This window comes from Porites lutea, chromosome 4 (assembly GCF_958299795.1).
Source record: "Porites lutea chromosome 4, jaPorLute2.1, whole genome shotgun sequence".
Lineage (NCBI taxonomy): Eukaryota > Metazoa > Cnidaria > Anthozoa > Scleractinia > Poritidae > Porites > Porites lutea.
The window spans coordinates 6,893,073-6,913,788 of record NC_133204.1 but is presented as its reverse complement, the minus strand read 5'-3'; the positions used below and the strand labels follow the sequence as shown (position 1 = coordinate 6,913,788).

The window sequence follows — 20,716 nt, the reverse complement described above, 5'->3', positions numbered from 1 at the left end:
CATCAAAAGTTGTACATGTGCGCGAGTTTCAGCGTTAGTTTTTAGCTTGTAAACCATATCGACGTTAATTCTGGATATCGCAGCCCTTTTATTACGTCATCACGTAATTCCAATTGGCCCTATAATTCGGTCGTGAATAAGTCAATGTCACCCCCACCACCAATAACATAATTATGTCTTTGATTTCTTTAATTTCAGTTAAAATCAGTGTCATGCACGGCTCAACTTGTGTGCAGTAGCACAATTTTGCATTCAGACAATGAGGGACAAAAGTGTTGGCACACTTCCGTAAAATGGCCCCTTTTTGCATAGTGGATATACTTATCCCATTCCCCTGTCTACCCCAACCCCTTCCCCCCCAAAATCAATGTTGAATTTTGGACCCTCAAGTCTTTTTTTTACTTCAGACAACATTGATTCGGGGGGTGAGGGGATTTACGGCGTTTAAAAAGAATGAAATAATAGATGAATTAAATGTTTGCTAAAAGCACCCGTTTTAAACAAGTGTGTCAACTACTTTTGTCCCTGATTGTCTGAAATATGTATCTGTGTTTTCCGGCTAGATTTTTGACGCTGCTGAATTTTTGTGCGATGACGTTACTCTATGGGCCAAATTGTTTTTTTTAGAAACAACAATTTGTAAAGTTTCGTCCTGATTTGTAGTATACGTAGAGTAAAATGTACGAAGCGTATGTCATCACTTAATCTTGTACTTCCGCGCGCGTTCCTGATACCCTGTGGGGTCGAGAGGAAATCATTTGTGTTATGATCAATGCCGTTGCAGCGGATGTAATGTTTTCACAAGTATTATCAATAGTGGAAAAAGGATGGAAACACTAAGGTGCAATGGAAATTGTTCTGGTAAATGATTAACTTAAGCGAATGAAGTACTGCAGAGTAACTGAGGGGACATGCATTATTTTTGACATTGACTTGTGCCATTAGTGAAAGGACGTGAACAATATACAGGTTATGAACCTCATAAATGATGGGCCAGCCGTTTGTGCTATGTCCTATATATAGATGTGTGTTTTTTTTGGAGACCTTTTCAAACCTAAGTGATCCAAACCTTTAGCGTAGGTAGGCGTCGAACAGGTTAGACCAGGTTTTGGAATGTACTTTTGTAATGATTTTAGATGACCGCCTGCCATTTATTCAGTGGCATAATTTTTTTATTGATGTTGGATGGACAACTATTTCATTTCCCAGCTCGTAAATCACAGAATACCAAAGAAATTGTTTTCAAGATAGACACACCAGTTTGCGTCATCGCCAAAACAGCAATTACTTTTGCCCAGAAGTTCACTTGATGACAAGGAAAGCGGGATAACATGTGATCAATGACGGCCGTGCGCTGGAAAATTTTCCTTTTTTATGCGCTAATTCCTCACGAAAGGCAAAAGAAGATTCCGCTATGTAGAAAGTACTTCGCAATACGTATTCTTGGCAAGAAAAATTCCAGCGATGTGGTGCAAATAAGGAGTTTCAACGGTTAACCACGAGAATACATATGGACATTAAGAGGTCATAACAGACTCATTTTACTTTTCGTTTTCCGAAACGTGGTTAACCGTTGTAACACGAAGGAAGCAGTGTTTTCCTCAGTTTGAGCTGTCGTTTTCTTTGAGAGTCAAATACCAGTTCACGTTTCAAAGCTCTCTTTTCATTTTCTCTGCCGACAATAGACAAAAACACAGGGTTTCGCTTGAGAAATACAGTCCAAATACACAGCCATATGCGCTCATGTCACGCTATTTGCGTTGCGTTATCATGTCACTCATGGTGTCACGAGGTGGGATTGAAAGTAATTGTTTTCGTGGACACTTGCAATGTTTGCTAGGCTGTCCTTAGTTTTTTATTGAATTGGCCATGAATTTACCTTCACTTTTCCGTAGTTTCGATATTGAACGCAGTGACGGCCGCTCCGCACTAACGCTCCATATTTCCGTGGCCGGCCAGTGACTATCCCCACTACGTGTCAATCCTTACCCTACCCGTGATTGTTTGCGCCTTAACCATCGGATAAAGTGAAGAACGAGAAACATTCACTTTATTAAAAACATTTTCAGTACGCGTACCCTTGAAATTCATCAAAAGTTGTACATGTGCGCGAGTTTCAGCGTTAGTTTTTAGCTTGTAAACCATATCGACGTTAATTCTGGATATCGCAGCCCTTTTATTACGTCATCACGTAATTCCAATTGGCCCTATAATTCGGTCGTGAATAAGTCAATGTCACCCCCACCACCAATAACATAATTATGTCTTTGATTTCTTTAATTTCAGTTAAAATCAGTGTCATGCACGGCTCAACTTGTGTGCAGTAGCACAATTTTGCATTCAGACAATGAGGGACAAAAGTGTTGGCACACTTCCGTAAAATGGCCCCTTTTTGCATAGTGGATATACTTATCCCATTCCCCTGTCTACCCCAACCCCTTCCCCCCCAAAATCAATGTTGAATTTTGGACCCTCAAGTCTTTTTTTTACTTCAGACAACATTGATTCGGGGGGTGAGGGGATTTACGGCGTTTAAAAAGAATGAAATAATAGATGAATTAAATGTTTGCTAAAAGCACCCGTTTTAAACAAGTGTGTCAACTACTTTTGTCCCTGATTGTCTGAAATATGTATCTGTGTTTTCCGGCTAGATTTTTGACGCTGCTGAATTTTTGTGCGATGACGTTACTCTATGGGCCAAATTGTTTTTTTTAGAAACAACAATTTGTAAAGTTTCGTCCTGATTTGTAGTATACGTAGAGTAAAATGTACGAAGCGTATGTCATCACTTAATCTTGTACTTCCGCGCGCGTTCCTGATACCCTGTGGGGTCGAGAGGAAATCATTTGTGTTATGATCAATGCCGTTGCAGCGGATGTAATGTTTTCACAAGTATTATCAATAGTGGAAAAAGGATGGAAACACTAAGGTGCAATGGAAATTGTTCTGGTAAATGATTAACTTAAGCGAATGAAGTACTGCAGAGTAACTGAGGGGACATGCATTATTTTTGACATTGACTTGTGCCATTAGTGAAAGGACGTGAACAATATACAGGTTATGAACCTCATAAATGATGGGCCAGCCGTTTGTGCTATGTCCTATATATAGATGTGTGTTTTTTTTGGAGACCTTTTCAAACCTAAGTGATCCAAACCTTTAGCGTAGGTAGGCGTCGAACAGGTTAGACCAGGTTTTGGAATGTACTTTTGTAATGATTTTAGATGACCGCCTGCCATTTATTCAGTGGCATAATTTTTTTATTGATGTTGGATGGACAACTATTTCATTTCCCAGCTCGTAAATCACAGAATACCAAAGAAATTGTTTTCAAGATAGACACACCAGTTTGCGTCATCGCCAAAACAGCAATTACTTTTGCCCAGAAGTTCACTTGATGACAAGGAAAGCGGGATAACATGTGATCAATGACGGCCGTGCGCTGGAAAATTTTCCTTTTTTATGCGCTAATTCCTCACGAAAGGCAAAAGAAGATTCCGCTATGTAGAAAGTACTTCGCAATACGTATTCTTGGCAAGAAAAATTCCAGCGATGTGGTGCAAATAAGGAGTTTCAACGGTTAACCACGAGAATACATATGGACATTAAGAGGTCATAACAGACTCATTTTACTTTTCGTTTTCCGAAACGTGGTTAACCGTTGTAACACGAAGGAAGCAGTGTTTTCCTCAGTTTGAGCTGTCGTTTTCTTTGAGAGTCAAATACCAGTTCACGTTTCAAAGCTCTCTTTTCATTTTCTCTGCCGACAATAGACAAAAACACAGGGTTTCGCTTGAGAAATACAGTCCAAATACACAGCCATATGCGCTCATGTCACGCTATTTGCGTTGCGTTATCATGTCACTCATGGTGTCACGAGGTGGGATTGAAAGTAATTGTTTTCGTGGACACTTGCAATGTTTGCTAGGCTGTCCTTAGTTTTTTATTGAATTGGCCATGAATTTACCTTCACTTTTCCGTAGTTTCGATATTGAACGCAGTGACGGCCGCTCCGCACTAACGCTCCATATTTCCGTGGCCGGCCAGTGACTATCCCCACTACGTGTCAATCCTTACCCTACCCGTGATTGTTTGCGCCTTAACCATCGGATAAAGTGAAGAACGAGAAACATTCACTTTATTAAAAACATTTTCAGTACGCGTACCCTTGAAATTCATCAAAAGTTGTACATGTGCGCGAGTTTCAGCGTTAGTTTTTAGCTTGTAAACCATATCGACGTTAATTCTGGATATCGCAGCCCTTTTATTACGTCATCACGTAATTCCAATTGGCCCTATAATTCGGTCGTGAATAAGTCAATGTCACCCCCACCACCAATAACATAATTATGTCTTTGATTTCTTTAATTTCAGTTAAAATCAGTGTCATGCACGGCTCAACTTGTGTGCAGTAGCACAATTTTGCATTCAGACAATGAGGGACAAAAGTGTTGGCACACTTCCGTAAAATGGCCCCTTTTTGCATAGTGGATATACTTATCCCATTCCCCTGTCTACCCCAACCCCTTCCCCCCCAAAATCAATGTTGAATTTTGGACCCTCAAGTCTTTTTTTTACTTCAGACAACATTGATTCGGGGGGTGAGGGGATTTACGGCGTTTAAAAAGAATGAAATAATAGATGAATTAAATGTTTGCTAAAAGCACCCGTTTTAAACAAGTGTGTCAACTACTTTTGTCCCTGATTGTAGCAAAGCGTTCACACACAGCACACTCCCTACAACCAACACAACTCCCATAACAAGCACAACCTTCACACCAGCACAATTCCCACAACCAGCACAACGTCCATAACTAGCACAACTCCCACTGAATAGACCATAACAGCTTTTTGAGCCTCTCTTTGGCAATCCAGTTTTTTCCAGCCAAGAAGTTCAATAAGATAGTCAGCACTAGTGTCATACCTGGAAAAAGTTAAAACCCGTGCCGCCCGATTTTGTAGATTATGTAATCTGGGACCAAGGGTCTTAATTACCACAATTACCTCAAACCACACTGCTGTAATCAAAATGACTTCAAATCAGTGAATTATAGATGAACTGCAGGGTAATGGGATGGGCAAAAGGTCGAATACGTTTTAGGGCCCCGACAGAGGCAATTTTAGTTGATAATTTCTCGATATGTTGATTCCTAGACAGAGTTTCGTCAATTAGCACTCCAAGTGACTTCGTACACGAGACTGGTTTAATAGACGTTAATACTTACTTTGGCCGGGAATCATTCCAAGCCGTCCTAATAAAATCTTTCCACACGAAAGATTCTCTAACGTTTAATAGAAGCACCATTAACTGATAGAAATTGGACAGTCTTGACAGTCTTTAACCCGGGTCTTTAACCTTTGCCTGGGGCCTATCAACATAAACTCTGTCTTGGATGTATTTCAGAGTCAGCTTGTTAGAAATGAGCCAAACACTGATATTAATCACTTTCTCTTAACTGTTTGCATCCTGATTTCCGTAAAACAAAGTCTTAAACATCGTCCACATCTTCCATTAGTCTCGAAGAGAAAGCAACACACCAAACAATATGGCTTTTTCTTATTGCTTTTTATGTTATGCCAGGCCAAAACTCCCTCGATCTTCTTTTTGGTTAATTTACATAACGTCTCTGGTAGAATTTTCGACTGGTGAAATTGGCGCCAAAGAATTATTGGATTAGAAATACTTTAAAATAGAAAAACAGCTAGAGGAAAGAATAAAAATATTGTGATAAAGAAAGTTATGGGGGTTGCGGGAATTGTGGTGGTTGTGGGAGTTGTGTTGGGGTTGTGGCCTTGTGGGAGATGTGAGAGTTGTGTTGATTGTAACCTGAGATGAAGCCCAATTCTAGCAGCTTCCATACCGTTCTCTATTCCGCGGTAGCGCTAAAAAGAGCTTGATCTCAGGTTATGTTTATTGAAGGGTCTTGAAGTAGTTGTGCAGGTTGTAGGAACCTTTTTCTAGAGTGCTGGCTGATGGAGTTCTGTGGATTATTCGGAGACTTTGCGAAGATATGCTGTCAATAGACCTTTTTACCGATACGGGGGCCATGTTGAATTAATTCGATTTAAGGAGTATTATAGGATGCCCAGGGGGCATGCGCACATTTCGTTTGTATTTTCGAGCTCTTTCCGGGACATTTTTTCTTAAAGTTTTCTTAGAATAATATTGTAATGGGAAAAAAGATCCTTGTGCCGTGTTTGGATGTAATAATGATCGCCTTCGTCTAGTTTAGTTAGTAGAAATATGGTCTTTCACTGTATATTTCTTGGGAAAAAGGCGATCATTATTACATCAAAACACGGCACAAGGATTTTTTTCCCATTACAATCTTATTCTAAGAAAACTTTAAGAAAAAAATGTCCCGAAAAGCGCTCAAATGTGCTCTTGCCCCCTGGGCATCCATGATCATTTTCTTTTCTTTGCAAGGTATTGTGGGGCCAGGGAAGAGACCACACCGCCCTACACACCTCTTTACGAACAGTAGTGCGTATCACGTGACAAAGCAGTGAAGTTCATTGCATCAGTGAGCATCCATATTATTTCCCTTCACAACATGGACGCAGGTTTAAAACGAAAACACTTTGACACAAGCGATCCCGAAGATGCGACTAATCGCAAGGTGGTGTGCCATTTGATTTCTTGTCTCTCATAGTATGTAGATGTTATTTAGTTTTTAGGCATTCGTACGAGACGTGCCTGCGATTAATTGAAAATGTACCGCACTATATATAAAGCCTACGTGTCCTTCGATTGTTTTGTTCCGCTCTTTTACGTGATTGCTTTGAACAATTTTTGCGTAGAGACACCAGGCTGAAACTGATGGAAAGAAACATACTTCAATCGTGTTTTCATTGAAAGAGGAAGTTGGTTCTCTGGCCAGGGCGCTTAAACTGTTTGAGGTAAATAATAATTATTCCAATTCCATGTATCGATGGTAAAAAAACAATCTAGCTACGTAGCTTGAGCGTACATACATCTTAACATTCTTTTACTCTATTGACGAACTATACTTTTCCATTGATTACAAAAACTTTTTTTTAGCGGAAAAATAAAAATTTTTATTCTGTATAATCGACGAGATCTAAATTATATGGGTTTTTTTATCTATTAACATTGCAAATTCAATATGCTCTTTACAATAAATTGGACAGTAGAAAATGCAGACTGCAGACTGACTGCAGACCATTCATTAATTGTTTTCAGGCTTAGAAAGCAATGGGACTATTTGTGTCACATTCTCATTGGCGTGTGGTGAAAACAAAGGTCTGCAGCGGTCTGCAGTCTGCGTTGTACTGACCATCTTTAGAATAGCCTATGATTCATTAGCACAAGCTACAGTTACTCGTGTGGAAGGGCCTCCAGTTTTCTTGGCTGTACACATATCAGTTCACAGAGAACTGACTTTGAAGCCGGGGGGGGGGGGGGGTACTGTCATATATGGGCTATATGGGTATGTGCCACTGTGGAGGGTATGGTTCTCAAGCGTTTTACTCAAGGATAGGGTATATAAATCAGAGCGTTCGGGTCTACAATAGGGTATCATTTTTCAGGAAACTGATCAGTTAGTTGAAGATTTTATCTAGACTAGGGATTGTGGTAGAAGGTTTTGTTTTGGCTAGACTACTGTGCTAGTGACCTCAGTAGTTTCTGGAAAACAGCTACTCTAGGATAGGGGGGATTTGGGGAGTTTACTCTAGTATAGGGTAGCAAAATTCAGCTGAACTAGCTCTGGTATAGGTTAAGGGTTCCAGGGTCCTATCAGCACATCCCCACCCAGAAATTCCTAAAGTACCCCCCCCCCCCCCCCCACGGCTTTGGAGAACATGACAATGTTATCTAAAAACTTAGTTTCATCAGAAGCACAGGACAATGCAAACTAGAAGTATTTCAATACTTGAGCACAGTATTTTTGAATCTCTCATAATACACTCTGATTGCCACCTAAAATTTTGCAGCATTTGACAACAACAGTAATGATATGCAAATTTGGGGACAAACAGATTGTATTATGGAGGATTTGAAAATAGTCAATAAAGATCATTTGGTGATTCGTAACAATATTATTAGGATCTGTTCCTACCCTAAATCTCAAAATGAAGAAGAGATATCCCTTTTGGATTTTTTTGCAAATTCAAAACATCTCTGTACCCTCTTGCCACCTGAATGCATCTGTCTGATGTCACTGCTTCAGAGCTTGAAATAATGGCTGGTCAACAAACTACATCCTGTCAAGATGACCAATATCTTATCTAGGCAAACTTTTGGTTTGCCAGTCATTTTGACTGGACATGTAAACAAGTGACCAGAAAAAAAATTCACACCCTTACATTTCAAGAGGACAAGCACCTTTTTTCACTTTACATTTTGCTTGTTAGGCTACAGCGTCATACGTTGAATTTATTATTGAGTTATTATTAACATTTTGACCTGTCAGAAAAGAGATGTGACCGAGTTTCAGTCAAACTAGCTTTCCATGCAGACATTCTTAGGGCTTTGTCACGCGTTCCTCCGCCATGAAGGATTGCGTGACAATCCGAAAGAAAATCTGTATGGAAGGCTACAGTCAAACCTGGCAAGACCATGAACACTTGAAATATTTCAGAAATGTTCATTGTGTTATGACCAATCACATCATTGGGATTTGTTATGAGATTGATATATATACAGCACCTAGTATACAAAGTAAATGAGAGCCAGAAAATGGAGAGGTATCCTAAATGCTATTAATTTTTATGCATCACAGGCTCACAAGGTTAACATGTCCCACATTGAATCCCGTCCTTCTAAACGCTCCAAGACAGAATATGATTTCTTTGTGGACTGTGAAGAAATTCAAGGACCCAGGCTAACAAATTTTGTGGATTCCTTAAAAGATCAAGCCTTGTCAATCACTGTGCATTCAGAAGAAGGGGGAGGTGAGCGTTATATTTGCCATATTTATTCCCCCTGAGCCTTAAATAAACTCCTTGACCAAATTATACATAATGTTATCTCTGAATGTACCGAAAAGCCCCCACTCCCTATGCTGATTCTGAGTCAAACTGACAAGATTATTTTTTAAACTGCTAGTCAAGATTTCATTCCTGTGTATTGGTAAGTCAAGCTCGCTACCCTTTTAAACTACATCCCTTTTCCAGAGGCCAAAAGAAATTGGGCCAACAGTCGTACAAAAAACTGCAGGTATCAATTGTTTCATTGGTAAACTATCTTGCATTCATATAATATGCCTCTGTGTTGTTGAGTTCAAAGAAAAATACCCTATAGCTATTCAATACTACCATTCTCCTAGTCAATCCTTTAGAAACAATATGCATAATATGTAATTGTATATTCAATTAGCTAAAGCACTGATCAGAAATTTTTGTTCCATTCTGTAAAGTTTTCATTTGTTATTTTTCCTCTCCACTTTAACTTTGAGATTTGTAGAGTTTTTTGTTTTGGCTGTAGTATCAGCACAACACTTGCACTGCAGGCATGTGAGTGTAATTGTACTCGATCAGTTGTGGGACTGCTTTGTTATCTTGTGTGAATTTGTTGTGAAATCACATTTTAGGACAGATTTGTATAGCATTTGCAACTTCATTTCACAGCACCATGGCCCAAGCTTTTCTGGTGTTGTAGCACCCACACACTCATTTAGTTTGATATTTTTGATAGTTGGTCCTTTTTAATGTGATCAGTAAAAATTAAGCTTTAAAACTATTCTCCCTGAGTACTTGAATTGAATGAATGAATGAATGAACATTATGAACTTATTTTATTAACAAAAATTGTTGCATCTTCTAGCTGGCTTCAACAGGTAGCCTGCTAATTAGGGAAACGTGATAATTTAAATTGAATTAAGTATAAGAATACGTTCAGTAATATTTACATTAAAAAAATAGTTAGCAATAAAATATTCTCCGATAGCTATGCCTTAAGTAGAAAGTTCGATTTAAATCAAAGATTCTGTTGAAGGTTATTATATGAATAAAAATAAATGTGCTTAAATATGCATGTAAACGTACATTAATAGTATTAATAAAATATTAATGATGATTTTGATGAATATTAATTACTGTAGTTTAAACCTAAAAGTAGTGATCGATTTAAGTCAAGTGTAAATTAAGACCTCAAGTATTGCACAGTTTGCAATTTGCACATTTGTGGGCTAAGTGTGACTTTTTTTATATTATTTTTATGGTAGACACTTCTATGCATATTATATTGCAAATAAACTTGAAACTTTAAAAGCCATTTACCCCTGAACTGCACGTATGGCCTGTACCAATCCACATCCCTCTACCACTTGTGTATGTCATTAGTAACTAAGTGACTTAATAGTCACCAACAACTCTGACATCTAACTTGTGCAGGGGGAGAGAGCTTTCAAATCATACTGGAATGCACATGATTCAGTCAATCAGGTCGGAGTATAAGCCCAAAAAACCATAAGATAAAGGAGATCGGAAAATTCCAATGAAAATCTTGTTCCACTTCCCACCTGCACTTCACAGTATCCAGAAAGTGGCTCAACTTAGTTTTTTGGAAAAACAATATGTCAAACAAAAAATAATGAAGACACATTGCATACAGGTTTATATTAAAAAAAAATATTAATGCTGTTCATCCTTAACTAGTAAAAATGACACACCGGCAATCAATGTATGGATAAATAAAATGTTAAGTTATGAAATGTATAGAAACTAACTAATATATTTTATTAAAAAGGGGCTTAATTTGTCATCCTCTGTATTTTTAAATTTAATATCAAATAATTCAGAACCATAAAAGTCCATTGACCATGTGTGACAGTGTGGTATACGTAGTGATATGATGTGTTTAATGTACCGTAAATCCTCTATTAAGCCCCCTAAGGGCTTATTTATTTCATGCCCTTTTGGGGGGGGGGGCACTTAATCGAGGTGGGGAGCTTATTTAATGTAGAAAAGACAATGGTATCACTACTCCATAAAGAACTAGAATACAAAGTGGAAAAGCTCAAGTACGAGAAGGTTGGAGGTCATGCAGCCAGGGATCAGAAATCAAATCCGAAATTCCATTTGGTAAATAAACCATCCTGGATCAGTCCACACAAAGTTTTACATTTATTAGTCAAGACTAATTAGTGGAGAGGAGTGGGGGGGAGGGGGGAGTTAATAGAGAGGGGGCTTATTATCTTTCATTCTCTGAAATAGGGGGGCTTATTAGAGGGATGGGGCTTATTTGAGAGGGGAGCTTATAGAGGAATTACAGTAGGTTAATTTCCTGTCACAAGTCACTTGCACAAGTCATATGCACCTGCACCAGATAATTTTATTTTGCCATCTAACTGGTTTACTAATAACCATATCTGTTGATTTTTCTGGTGTGCAACTGATTTGTTGTCATGGTTACTGTGCATACATTACAACTCATCAGAGTCCTCTGATGGTAAGTTAATTGATTTACGTGTTATTTATTAGTTTAAAGTTTTTAGATAAAGTATAATATTGGCAACAAAAAATAAATAAGATAAAAAATTAATAGGAAAGTTATTCACAGGCAAATGTAGTGCTGAATATGGGCTTTAATTTATTGTTAGAACTATTGACTGGTGTCTCATCAGATATATTCTGAAATGGTTATTCTTTCAACTGACAGTGGGGTTCGAACCATTTACAATAAAAATAAGATTCAGGGATGATATATACAGCTGTAAAAAGGAATGAGAGTAGTATTTAGGTAGGGTGGCTGAGCAGTCAGAGTTTAAAACAAAGTTTATTATTATTATTATTATTATTATTATTATTATTATTATTATTATTATTATTATTATTATTATTATTATTATTCTCACACCGTATAGGTGGCCTTATTCCCTAAAGCATCAAGCTGTCTCCTGTAGCCTTAGGTGTCTAGGGTCCTTCTTAGGATCTTAATTAGCTGTTCCCAACAAACAAGCTTCCTGGAGCAGCACAATGATCCCAGGTGTTCCCACTTGCTGATCCAGATCCTTTGGTTTTTACTCACAGTCCCAAGAGCTTTGATTACAAATTATAGGGATGACAGATACACTTCTGCAGTTCCAGATTTTTTGCACTTCTACCTTTAAGTATTATTATTATTATTATTATTATTATTATTATCATTATCATTATTATTACAGCATTTGAAAGACCTATAAAATCAGGAGTTTCAATGACCAGTTTAAGGTGTGTCTAGTGCTGCCTATATATATAGGGCTATATATAGTTGCAGTGCTGCTGAAGTAAGGATGTCTCAGTAAGATGTTAGGGAAAAGGCTCCAGCGGTCCTTTTCACCGCCACCCAATACGCCAACATCTTCAGCTACATATGGAAAAAGTTATCAAAACCCCTGCTAACCTAGCATACATAATGTACATTAGGAGGCTTAACTTACATGTAGGTATCCCCTGAGAGCAGCATCCCCTTTTCCCCGGTATCCGGCAGGCAGGAGGAAAAGAGGGAAAAGAGACCTTTGCTTGTGGGGAAATTAACTTTATTTAACCCTTTAAGCCCCAAGATCCACATACAAATTCTCCAGTCTAATTTCTCCAGTGACAATTTTCCTTGAATGTATGTCTTCATTGTATACCGTTGTTATAATCTTGAGCTTGGTGCATCAAATAATATATTAAAACTTCACATAATGTAAAGCAGTGAGGTTAACTTTGCAGAATTTTTTATTAAAGACATTCAGATGAATCTAGATATGCTTGATCATGACTTTTTCAATAATGATGCGACGCATGTAATTCTTCTTCAGTTGCAATGTTGGAGCTTATGATGTCAACATAGAGTCTGTTCTTTCCTTTTTTAGTACCTTGGTTTCCTCGCAAGATTGCTGATTTGGATAAATTTGCCAACAGGGTGCTGAGCTATGGAGCAGAGCTTGACTCAGATCATCCAGTAAACTATAACATTGGTCTTTCATTCTTTAGCTTATTATAAAATAATTAATAGTGCCACTCAAAATTAATCAAAAGCCATGTTTTTTCCATCCACTGAGAGACGTCATCTGTAAATAATATTGTTGAAAAGTTTTCACACACACCTTTCAATATACATAGTTCTAATTCATTTTTGAAAAGATCTTAATTCTCAGAGAACTGATGTTAAAAAAAATGTTCTTATCGACGTATTTTGTTGTGTATTGGTAGTAAATGTGTACAGTTATGATATATTTTTTCTTTACTGCATAATCCAAATTAATTAATTAATGAATAACTTAACAGTATATTTTTTTTATTAATGTGCTATTTTTTGTGGTGACTTATTGAGAGCTTTTTTGTATAGGGATTCACAGATCAAGTCTACCGGGCTCGCAGAAAGGAGTTTGCAGATATTGCCTTCAATTATAAACAGTATGTACCATAACTGTACACCTTACTTTGGTAGAAGAATATTTGTAACAAGCATGAAAAGTGTATACAAATACTTCACTATTTCACTTGTTGAAGAAGATAAAAATCTTTTCTTTTGTTTGTTTGCAGTGGTGAGCCAATTCCAGAAGTGACGTACACAGAAGCTGAGATCAAGACCTGGTAAGGACAACACTGTACTAAAGAAACACTTTTCAGTATACTTAACCCTTTATAAATCCAAATAACAAAATTTAAATCCTCATTTTTTGTCTCCATACATTTGCCATAAAACCAAAACAGAGAATTTTTTAATTAAAGTGCATCATTAGAATTTATCTTGTATAATCAGGCCCGTCCTTAAATTCTCATTACCACTCTGTCTTTTAAGTGGTACAAGAAGAAATGTGATGCCAATCACTGTAAAGGCTTAAAAAGTTAATCAGGTTGAATTTAATTACTGGGCACAGACCTACTCAGTGGGGATAGGTACAAATAGGACTGATGATTCCCAGTCCATGTACCCTCCCTACCCACTGAAGTGGATCCAGTCCTTGAGGCCATTCATTGGTCATCCAGACCATGAGTTGAAATGGGGACCAGTACTGTTGCTCTATAGTCTTCAGCACCCTCAGAGAGCTTGTTCACAGGCTGGAAATACTGTATTTCCTCAAATAATAGCCAGGAGTGATTATTTTAGGGAAGGCGACCATTTGAGGGAGACGATTATTTCAAACATTGCTAACTGAAAGTCATGCCCTAAAAGTTTTCTTTTGTTATCCGTTGATCAATAAATTATCACATCCAAATAAACTGATCATGGGCTTTTTAAGCATTTCAAATTTGGTTCCCTGATTAATTTTCAATAGGTCAATATCCTCTGTGACAAAGCTTGAATCACCACTGATCAGTTTTGCTGGATCAGACTCCACTTCAACTTGACAGGGAGGGGAGAAGAAGGCAAGAGGGATGGGGCAGGATTTGTAGGAGGCAATTATTTTAAATAATTCCTTCTGAGGGGTGCCATTATTCGAGGGAGGTGATTAATTGAGGGATGGCTATTATTTGAGGAATTACAGTAAGCTTGAGTATCAGGTGTTTCTGGGGAAAAGAAGAAGAGAGAGTGAAATGGGGAGGCCTTCCTTCTGTCTTTCCACCTCCCCCTCTAAAATCTCGTGTGATGGTCTCTCCTTATCCCAATGGAAGGCTTGATACTCAGGCTATAGTTAGCTAGAAATCAAACCTGAGCCTACTGCTCCAAGATCTGGTACTCAACCAGCTGCATGAGCCACACATCTGTTATTGTTGTTAACACATTTATTGTACTTCGGTGAGTTATTAAATTAAGCATTAAGTTACCTTTAATACCACCAAAAGGAAACTTGCTTTGAATCTTGTTCCTTCACAAAACACTACCCCAAGGAATTCCGTAAACTACAGATGGTTGCAAACTTGGGACTAAAAATCTGACCTTACTGTACTTTGCTCTCTTTGAGATGCATAACATTGGTAAAGCTGACATTGGTCATCAGCAACTGGTTATGGTAAAATATGCGTGTGCTTTTAGCCAATCAGAATCGAGGAAATACTTTGAATGAATAATAACAGTGGTTAAGCTGACTTATTGTAGCTACAATTATGTCATTGTATTGCATTTTAATCCTTGAGCAAAAAAAAAACATTGCTGATTATTGGCCTTATCATCCTACAGGAATGTAGTATTTTCTGAGTTGACCAAGTTGTACCCTACGCATGCCTGCCGTGAGCATAATTATGTTTGGCCACTGTTAGCCCAGAACTGTGGCTATAGGTGAGTATTTGTAGCCTGAGATAGTATCAGGCGTTTCTGGGGGAATAAGGAGAAGAGAGAAACAAAAAGGGCAGACAGCGACAGTGAGTTTACTCTCTTTTATGATTTCATTGTTGCATGTAAACAAATTGCTCTTCCACATCGATTTAGCCTCTCCACAGTTCTTCTTTTCTTTTTCCCGACGAATTTTGCGAGCGCTCGAGAAAAATAAATGAAAAAATGTACGGTTTCAGCGACATTGCATTGCGTGGTACCTGTTTGACAGGCTCGCGCGATCGTTTGTCGTTTGACTTCTGAAAGTCACTTTGTCTTTGTTTGCGACGTTTCGACCACGTCCTGCGTCGAACTGCTGGTCCACATCAGGTGACGATGTCGGTTTAATAGGCAAGATGCTGGCGTCTGTTAGTTTTAAATTGCTTATACAGCGCGGCGCGCGTCCCTGCAATAAGTCTCTTCGTTCGCCCCTAAAAAAAATCGGCGCGTGCGCTGTTACTTGCTTTGAGTGTGGCTGGAAAAGCACCAATCTCAAGCAACCACGGTGATACTACAAGCCCTGCACATAACCTAATAAAGCCTTATAAAGGGACAAGTAGCACTCGATCAAAACGTCGCAATCAGTAACAAAGTGACCCAAAACTCTTGTGAAAATCTCACAACATTGATAAGAGGAAGCGCCTGTCAACAAATGTTGTCGGAGTGTTGGAGCGGGACTGCACGTTTTACGGGGGCTCTAACCACTAAATTGGCTCTTTCAGGCTGGATAACATTCCGCAGCAAGAAGGTGTGTCAAGGTTTTTAAAAGGTAAAGAGCAGTATCCATTTCATAGCCTGGTTGGACCTCAAAGTTCCAAAAGCCAATCGCAACTTGTATTGATTATTGGTCTTTTGTTTTTCTTCACTTTTTTTCACAGAGTGCACAGGGTTCTCCTTGCGTCCAGTAGCTGGTTTGCTGTCATCACGTGACTTCCTGGCAGGCCTTGCGTTCCGAGTGTTCCACGCGACTCAATACATCCGCCACGGTAGCACTCCTATGTACACCCCTGAACCAGACATTGTTCACGAGCTCATCGGACACGTTCCCTTGTTTGCAGATCCTGACTTTGCGCAGTTCAGTCAGGTGAGTCAGGAGCCCATCAACCAATAAGGAGAGAAAGTACACTGAAAACGACGGTTTTCGTCTTAAACTGCACACAGACTTTCTTTAAGTGCCCTTCCAGGAGTAATGTTAAGTGAAGATCGCCACAAAACACGCAAGTAATAACCATGTCACGTTTGTCGTGGACAGACATTTTGCATTCATATCTTCCGTCCTGATGCGCAAGTTCACCCTCTCCTAGCGCGAGATATACCGACTGTTGGCAAAAAGTTCTTGCAATCCACATACATTTATTCAGTTTCTAATGAACAGTATTTTTTAATGTTGGTCATCGAATGTCTGAGCAGGTGACCATTCTAATTCACTGTAGCCTGTCCACCAATTCCTTTAATTCGCTATCTGTGACGGAATGCTAGGGTATGGTAACCCAACGTTTTAGCATCCCGCTCTAGGATAAGCACTGCTCGTAACTGTTTCATGCCACAGGAAAACCAGGTAAAACCTCTCTGTTTGGGATCGCTGTGGCTCACAAGGCTGACAATCTCAACTTTAAACGTTTTTATCCCTTGCTAATGCACCTTCCTAAGTTTTATTTCTTGGATGGCAATTAAAAACATTTTGGGAAAGCTTGTCACTAAAAACCGTTTTTGTGTCGCTTTTTGCCTAGAATTGTTTTTCGCAATTTCTATTTAGAATACATAAGGGGTGGTTCTGAAAACGAGATTTAATGTTAAAGTGGACGTTTGTCGGTAAAAGTTCAGGGATGATATGTAATAACATAGTTTCTCTATGGAAAGAAACATGTTGAAATATTTCATTTTTTATGAGTGCTTCTTTTATTTTTTCGTGATTTGTTGAACAGGAAATTGGTCTGGCATCATTAGGAGCCCCAGACGAGTGGGTTGATAAATTGGCTACGGTGAGGAGTGTTTGTTCCCAGCTGTGTAAACGTAACGTAAATACTAATGCGAAAAGACGTTGAAATCTTGGAGAGGAAATAAAATGAAACTTGTGGGATTTGAGGTTGTTCTCCTTGCAGTAGAGTCAGGAAAATTTGTTACTTTCTCTTTGATAAATTCTTGAATTTCATTGGAAGCGCTCGGCAAAAACAGAGGAATAAACCAACCAGAACTGGAACCAAAATATTACAACAGATGTCGATCACCGTAACGTGCGCCTAATCCCGCTCACTCGGAACTCTTCAACGCGAAACCCATCGACCTGGGGCCCATTTCTGGAAAGCCCCGAAAATTAACGGGTCCGTAAAGCTGTTGTTGTTTACAGGCAAGATGGAGGTTTCAATAGTTTTGCATTTAACATGATAAAACTATCAGTTATTGAAATAAAATGGAGTACATTGCTAGCAAGGACCCGCGCTCTCATACTTGTAACATAAACAGCCCCCGAGTCCCCTGAGCTGTTCAATCACTCAGTCCCCAGAAAACGCCAAAGTTATGGATTATAATAAAATGTTACTTAGCTTGTTATTGTTGTTGTTGTTGTTGTTGTTGTTTATTGTTCTTTGTTTTACTCGTCGTCTGTAGTTGTACTGGTTCACCGTTGAATTTGGGTTATGCAAACAAGACGGGAATATCAAAGCTTATGGTGCTGGACTCTTGTCAAGTTTTGGTGAACTGCAAGTAAGTAGACAAACGTTTCTTTTGTAAATCAGATTGTCTAACCTTCCCGCCTTCTTCCCCCACTTTCTTCTTCTGCTATGTGCCAACTTCATAAATCACCCTTTTAACTCTCTCTAATCTTTCTCTGCTTTCAAAATCAAAGATGGCGTTTGGAAAGAACTGAGCTTTCGCTAGGCCGAAACTTGATGGAGGCATATTTATGACACATAGATAGATAAATACGATTCAGTTCACTGCATACTAGATTTCTTTCAGAGTGACAGTTTGGAAGGCTTTTCCTTGTTTAATTCATGGAATTAAATTAGGGGCTTCTAATGTCACCGCACTTAAATATACTGCAAAAGACGTCAACGACAAACGAATGGGGGTTAATTCCTTTCTCACTATACTACTCAAAATGATATTTCATTGTATCATTAAATGCCTATCTTATGATGTATTATAGTACTGTTTGACAGAGGAACCAGAGAAGAGGCCATTTGAACCAGAGAAGACCTCAGTTCAAAGTTATCCCATAACCAAATACCAACCTGTGTATTTTGTGGCTAACAGTTTCCAGAGTGCCAAGGAAAAAGTCAGGTAAGCATTGAAACGTTGTGAATTCAATGTAAACAGCAGGGCTATGTTCAAGCAGTGGCCATTAGCCTCTTGCGAATTTTCTTCAAAATACTGGGTAGCATGGGCACTTACTATTTACATGGGAAAACCGGAAATTCCGGTTGCACAATCAAATGGTTCGCGCCGTTCCGTTTTGAAGGTTCAGAAAATATTAACTGTGATTTGAGGCGATGTAATTTTTCAACTGTTAAGTCTGTTCAGCTGACTTGGATATGCTTTGTGGCGGGTCGTTCTCCCACCACGTCAAATTTTCTAGTTTTATATTTATCCCCAGGATTTCCCGCCGGGTGGTTTTTGTAAAGGATAAGCACCCCTGGATTTCACACGTTAGGAGCTTCTTTGCTCCCTATAAGTTCTCCTAGAGTATAGCCTCTAACAGTGGTGTTTCTGGTCCCTCCTTGCTGAGGAGGCTGCGTAATCGAGCGGTTAGAAAGGTGGAACTTGCAAGCCGGAGTCCCGTCCTGACCGCTAGCTGGATTCTTCTTTCACGGTGGTCAGTTCGGGTTCAAATTCTCGACCACGCTTGTCAATAGCCAACCGGTTTGCGTCTGGCCAGTTTGTTATGTTTGATTAAGATTATTTGTTTCACTCACTGATTTGCTTGGCCCCACTAGTCAGTTAAGCTATGTGCAATAAACACCGCCGGGGGTTACGTTTTTGTTATCATCATCATCAGCAGCAGCAGCAGCAGCAGCATCACCATCATCACCACCACCACCATTATTGTTTTTATTGTTGTTGTTGATGTTGTCTTCCTTTCGAAATATTCGCTTCTAGGGAATTTGCTGCCAAGATTCCCAGGCCGTTTTCGGTCCGCTACAACCCCTACACACAGTCCGTGGAGGTACTAGACTCTAAGGACCAGATCATGAAATTGGCCAGTGATATCAGAAGTGATATCTCCACCCTGCATGACGCACTTGGCAAATATGAATAGAGACAGTAAATACGGCATGGTGAAGTACCTATCGAGAAGATACACGGACGTATATTTTTATATAGTAACAACGTAGATCTAGTCGCAATGAGGGGCATTTATTAATGGGTATTTCTTATATTCTCGACTTGAGTTGTTCTCCTGCGAGTGTTATAATGTTCCACATAGGAAAAAATTGTTCTAACTAAAAGATATTTTTTTACCAGCCTACTGTCTATCTTGGAGAAAGGTTAAGAAAAGCTCTTCAATAACATCAGCAGTAAACACGTATGACGTATATTAATACCTTTGTCCAGGCAGCGTACGAAAAAAAAATTCATTGTACATGATAGGTACATACGGTACGCATAGCCAAGGTGTCCACATATTGCAATGATAGTAATTTAATCCATTTCGTCTGTTGGTGTCGTATATGATGTCCACATACTTCAGTGATGGAAATCTTATCTATTTCGTGTCGTTATTGACAGCGACTGCAGGACAGTAGCTAGTAAAACCATTAACTCCTCGTAGCATTTTCGTTAATTAAAGTGGTTCCATAAGTTGTCTTTCAAAGTAGCAACTTTAAGACAAACGCACGTTTTGGAGCATTTACTGCCTAGTGACCAGTTTTGTGTGATGCAAAATTTTTGTTCAAACTAACGTATTTAAAAGTCTGAGATGGAAATGGGTTATTTAGAGTAGAGCCATTCATGTGGTATATGTTGTGGTAAAGTTACAACGTAGAATTATTTAACTAGGCAAGAGAAACTATTTAACACCACTTTGTAGTTTGTGAGTTTTCGTAATAAAGTAGATTTATTACAAATGTCTTGTTTTCCTCTAATTTTTCCCTAAACCCAGTTTATTTATTTCAAACACCTTATTTCTAAACAGTAAAAACCCGCGAGTAACCACAACAACAACACTTGATTTCAGTATTCCCACGTGAGTGCATATTACCTACATTATTTAGGTTATAAATCTTAAATCAAAATATAGGTTAAAATTAAAGAACAAGTTTTTGTCTATATTCCATACATGAATGTACCGTAAATCCTCTATTAGGCCCCCCTCTCAAATAAGCCCCCTCCCTCTAAGAAGCCCCCCCTTTTCAGGGGAAGAAAGTTAATAAGCCTCTCCTCTCTATTAAGCCCCCCTCCCCTCCCCTAATTATTCTTCACTAATAAATGATAGACTGTATCAATCAACCACGACTGTAGAACTTCGTGTGGACTGATCCAGGATGGTTTATTTACCAACTGGAATATCGGATTTGATTCGGATCCTCA

General features: G+C 38.8%; 1 protein-coding gene across 2 annotated transcripts; it reads left to right on the top strand.

Annotated features, from left to right (window-relative positions):
- Positions 1 to 6,494: 6,494 nt before the first annotated feature.
- On the top strand, positions 6,495 to 20,253 carry LOC140935519 (phenylalanine-4-hydroxylase-like). Of its 2 annotated transcripts, XM_073385075.1 has the most exons (14): positions 6,495 to 6,620; positions 6,802 to 6,900; positions 8,745 to 8,916; positions 11,402 to 11,413; positions 12,804 to 12,892; positions 13,280 to 13,347; positions 13,477 to 13,527; positions 15,056 to 15,154; positions 15,910 to 15,956; positions 16,066 to 16,271; positions 17,113 to 17,169; positions 17,795 to 17,890; positions 18,336 to 18,469; positions 19,286 to 20,253. In XM_073385075.1, exons 1-14 carry the CDS (start codon positions 6,555 to 6,557, stop codon positions 19,443 to 19,445), a joined length of 1,356 nt encoding a protein of 451 aa, XP_073241176.1. In that variant the 5' UTR covers positions 6,495 to 6,554; the 3' UTR covers positions 19,446 to 20,253. The 2 variants fall into 2 exon arrangements, with proteins under 2 accessions (XP_073241176.1, XP_073241177.1); XM_073385076.1 differs by lacking the exon at positions 11,402 to 11,413.
- The last annotated feature ends 463 nt before the right edge of the window (positions 20,254 to 20,716 follow it).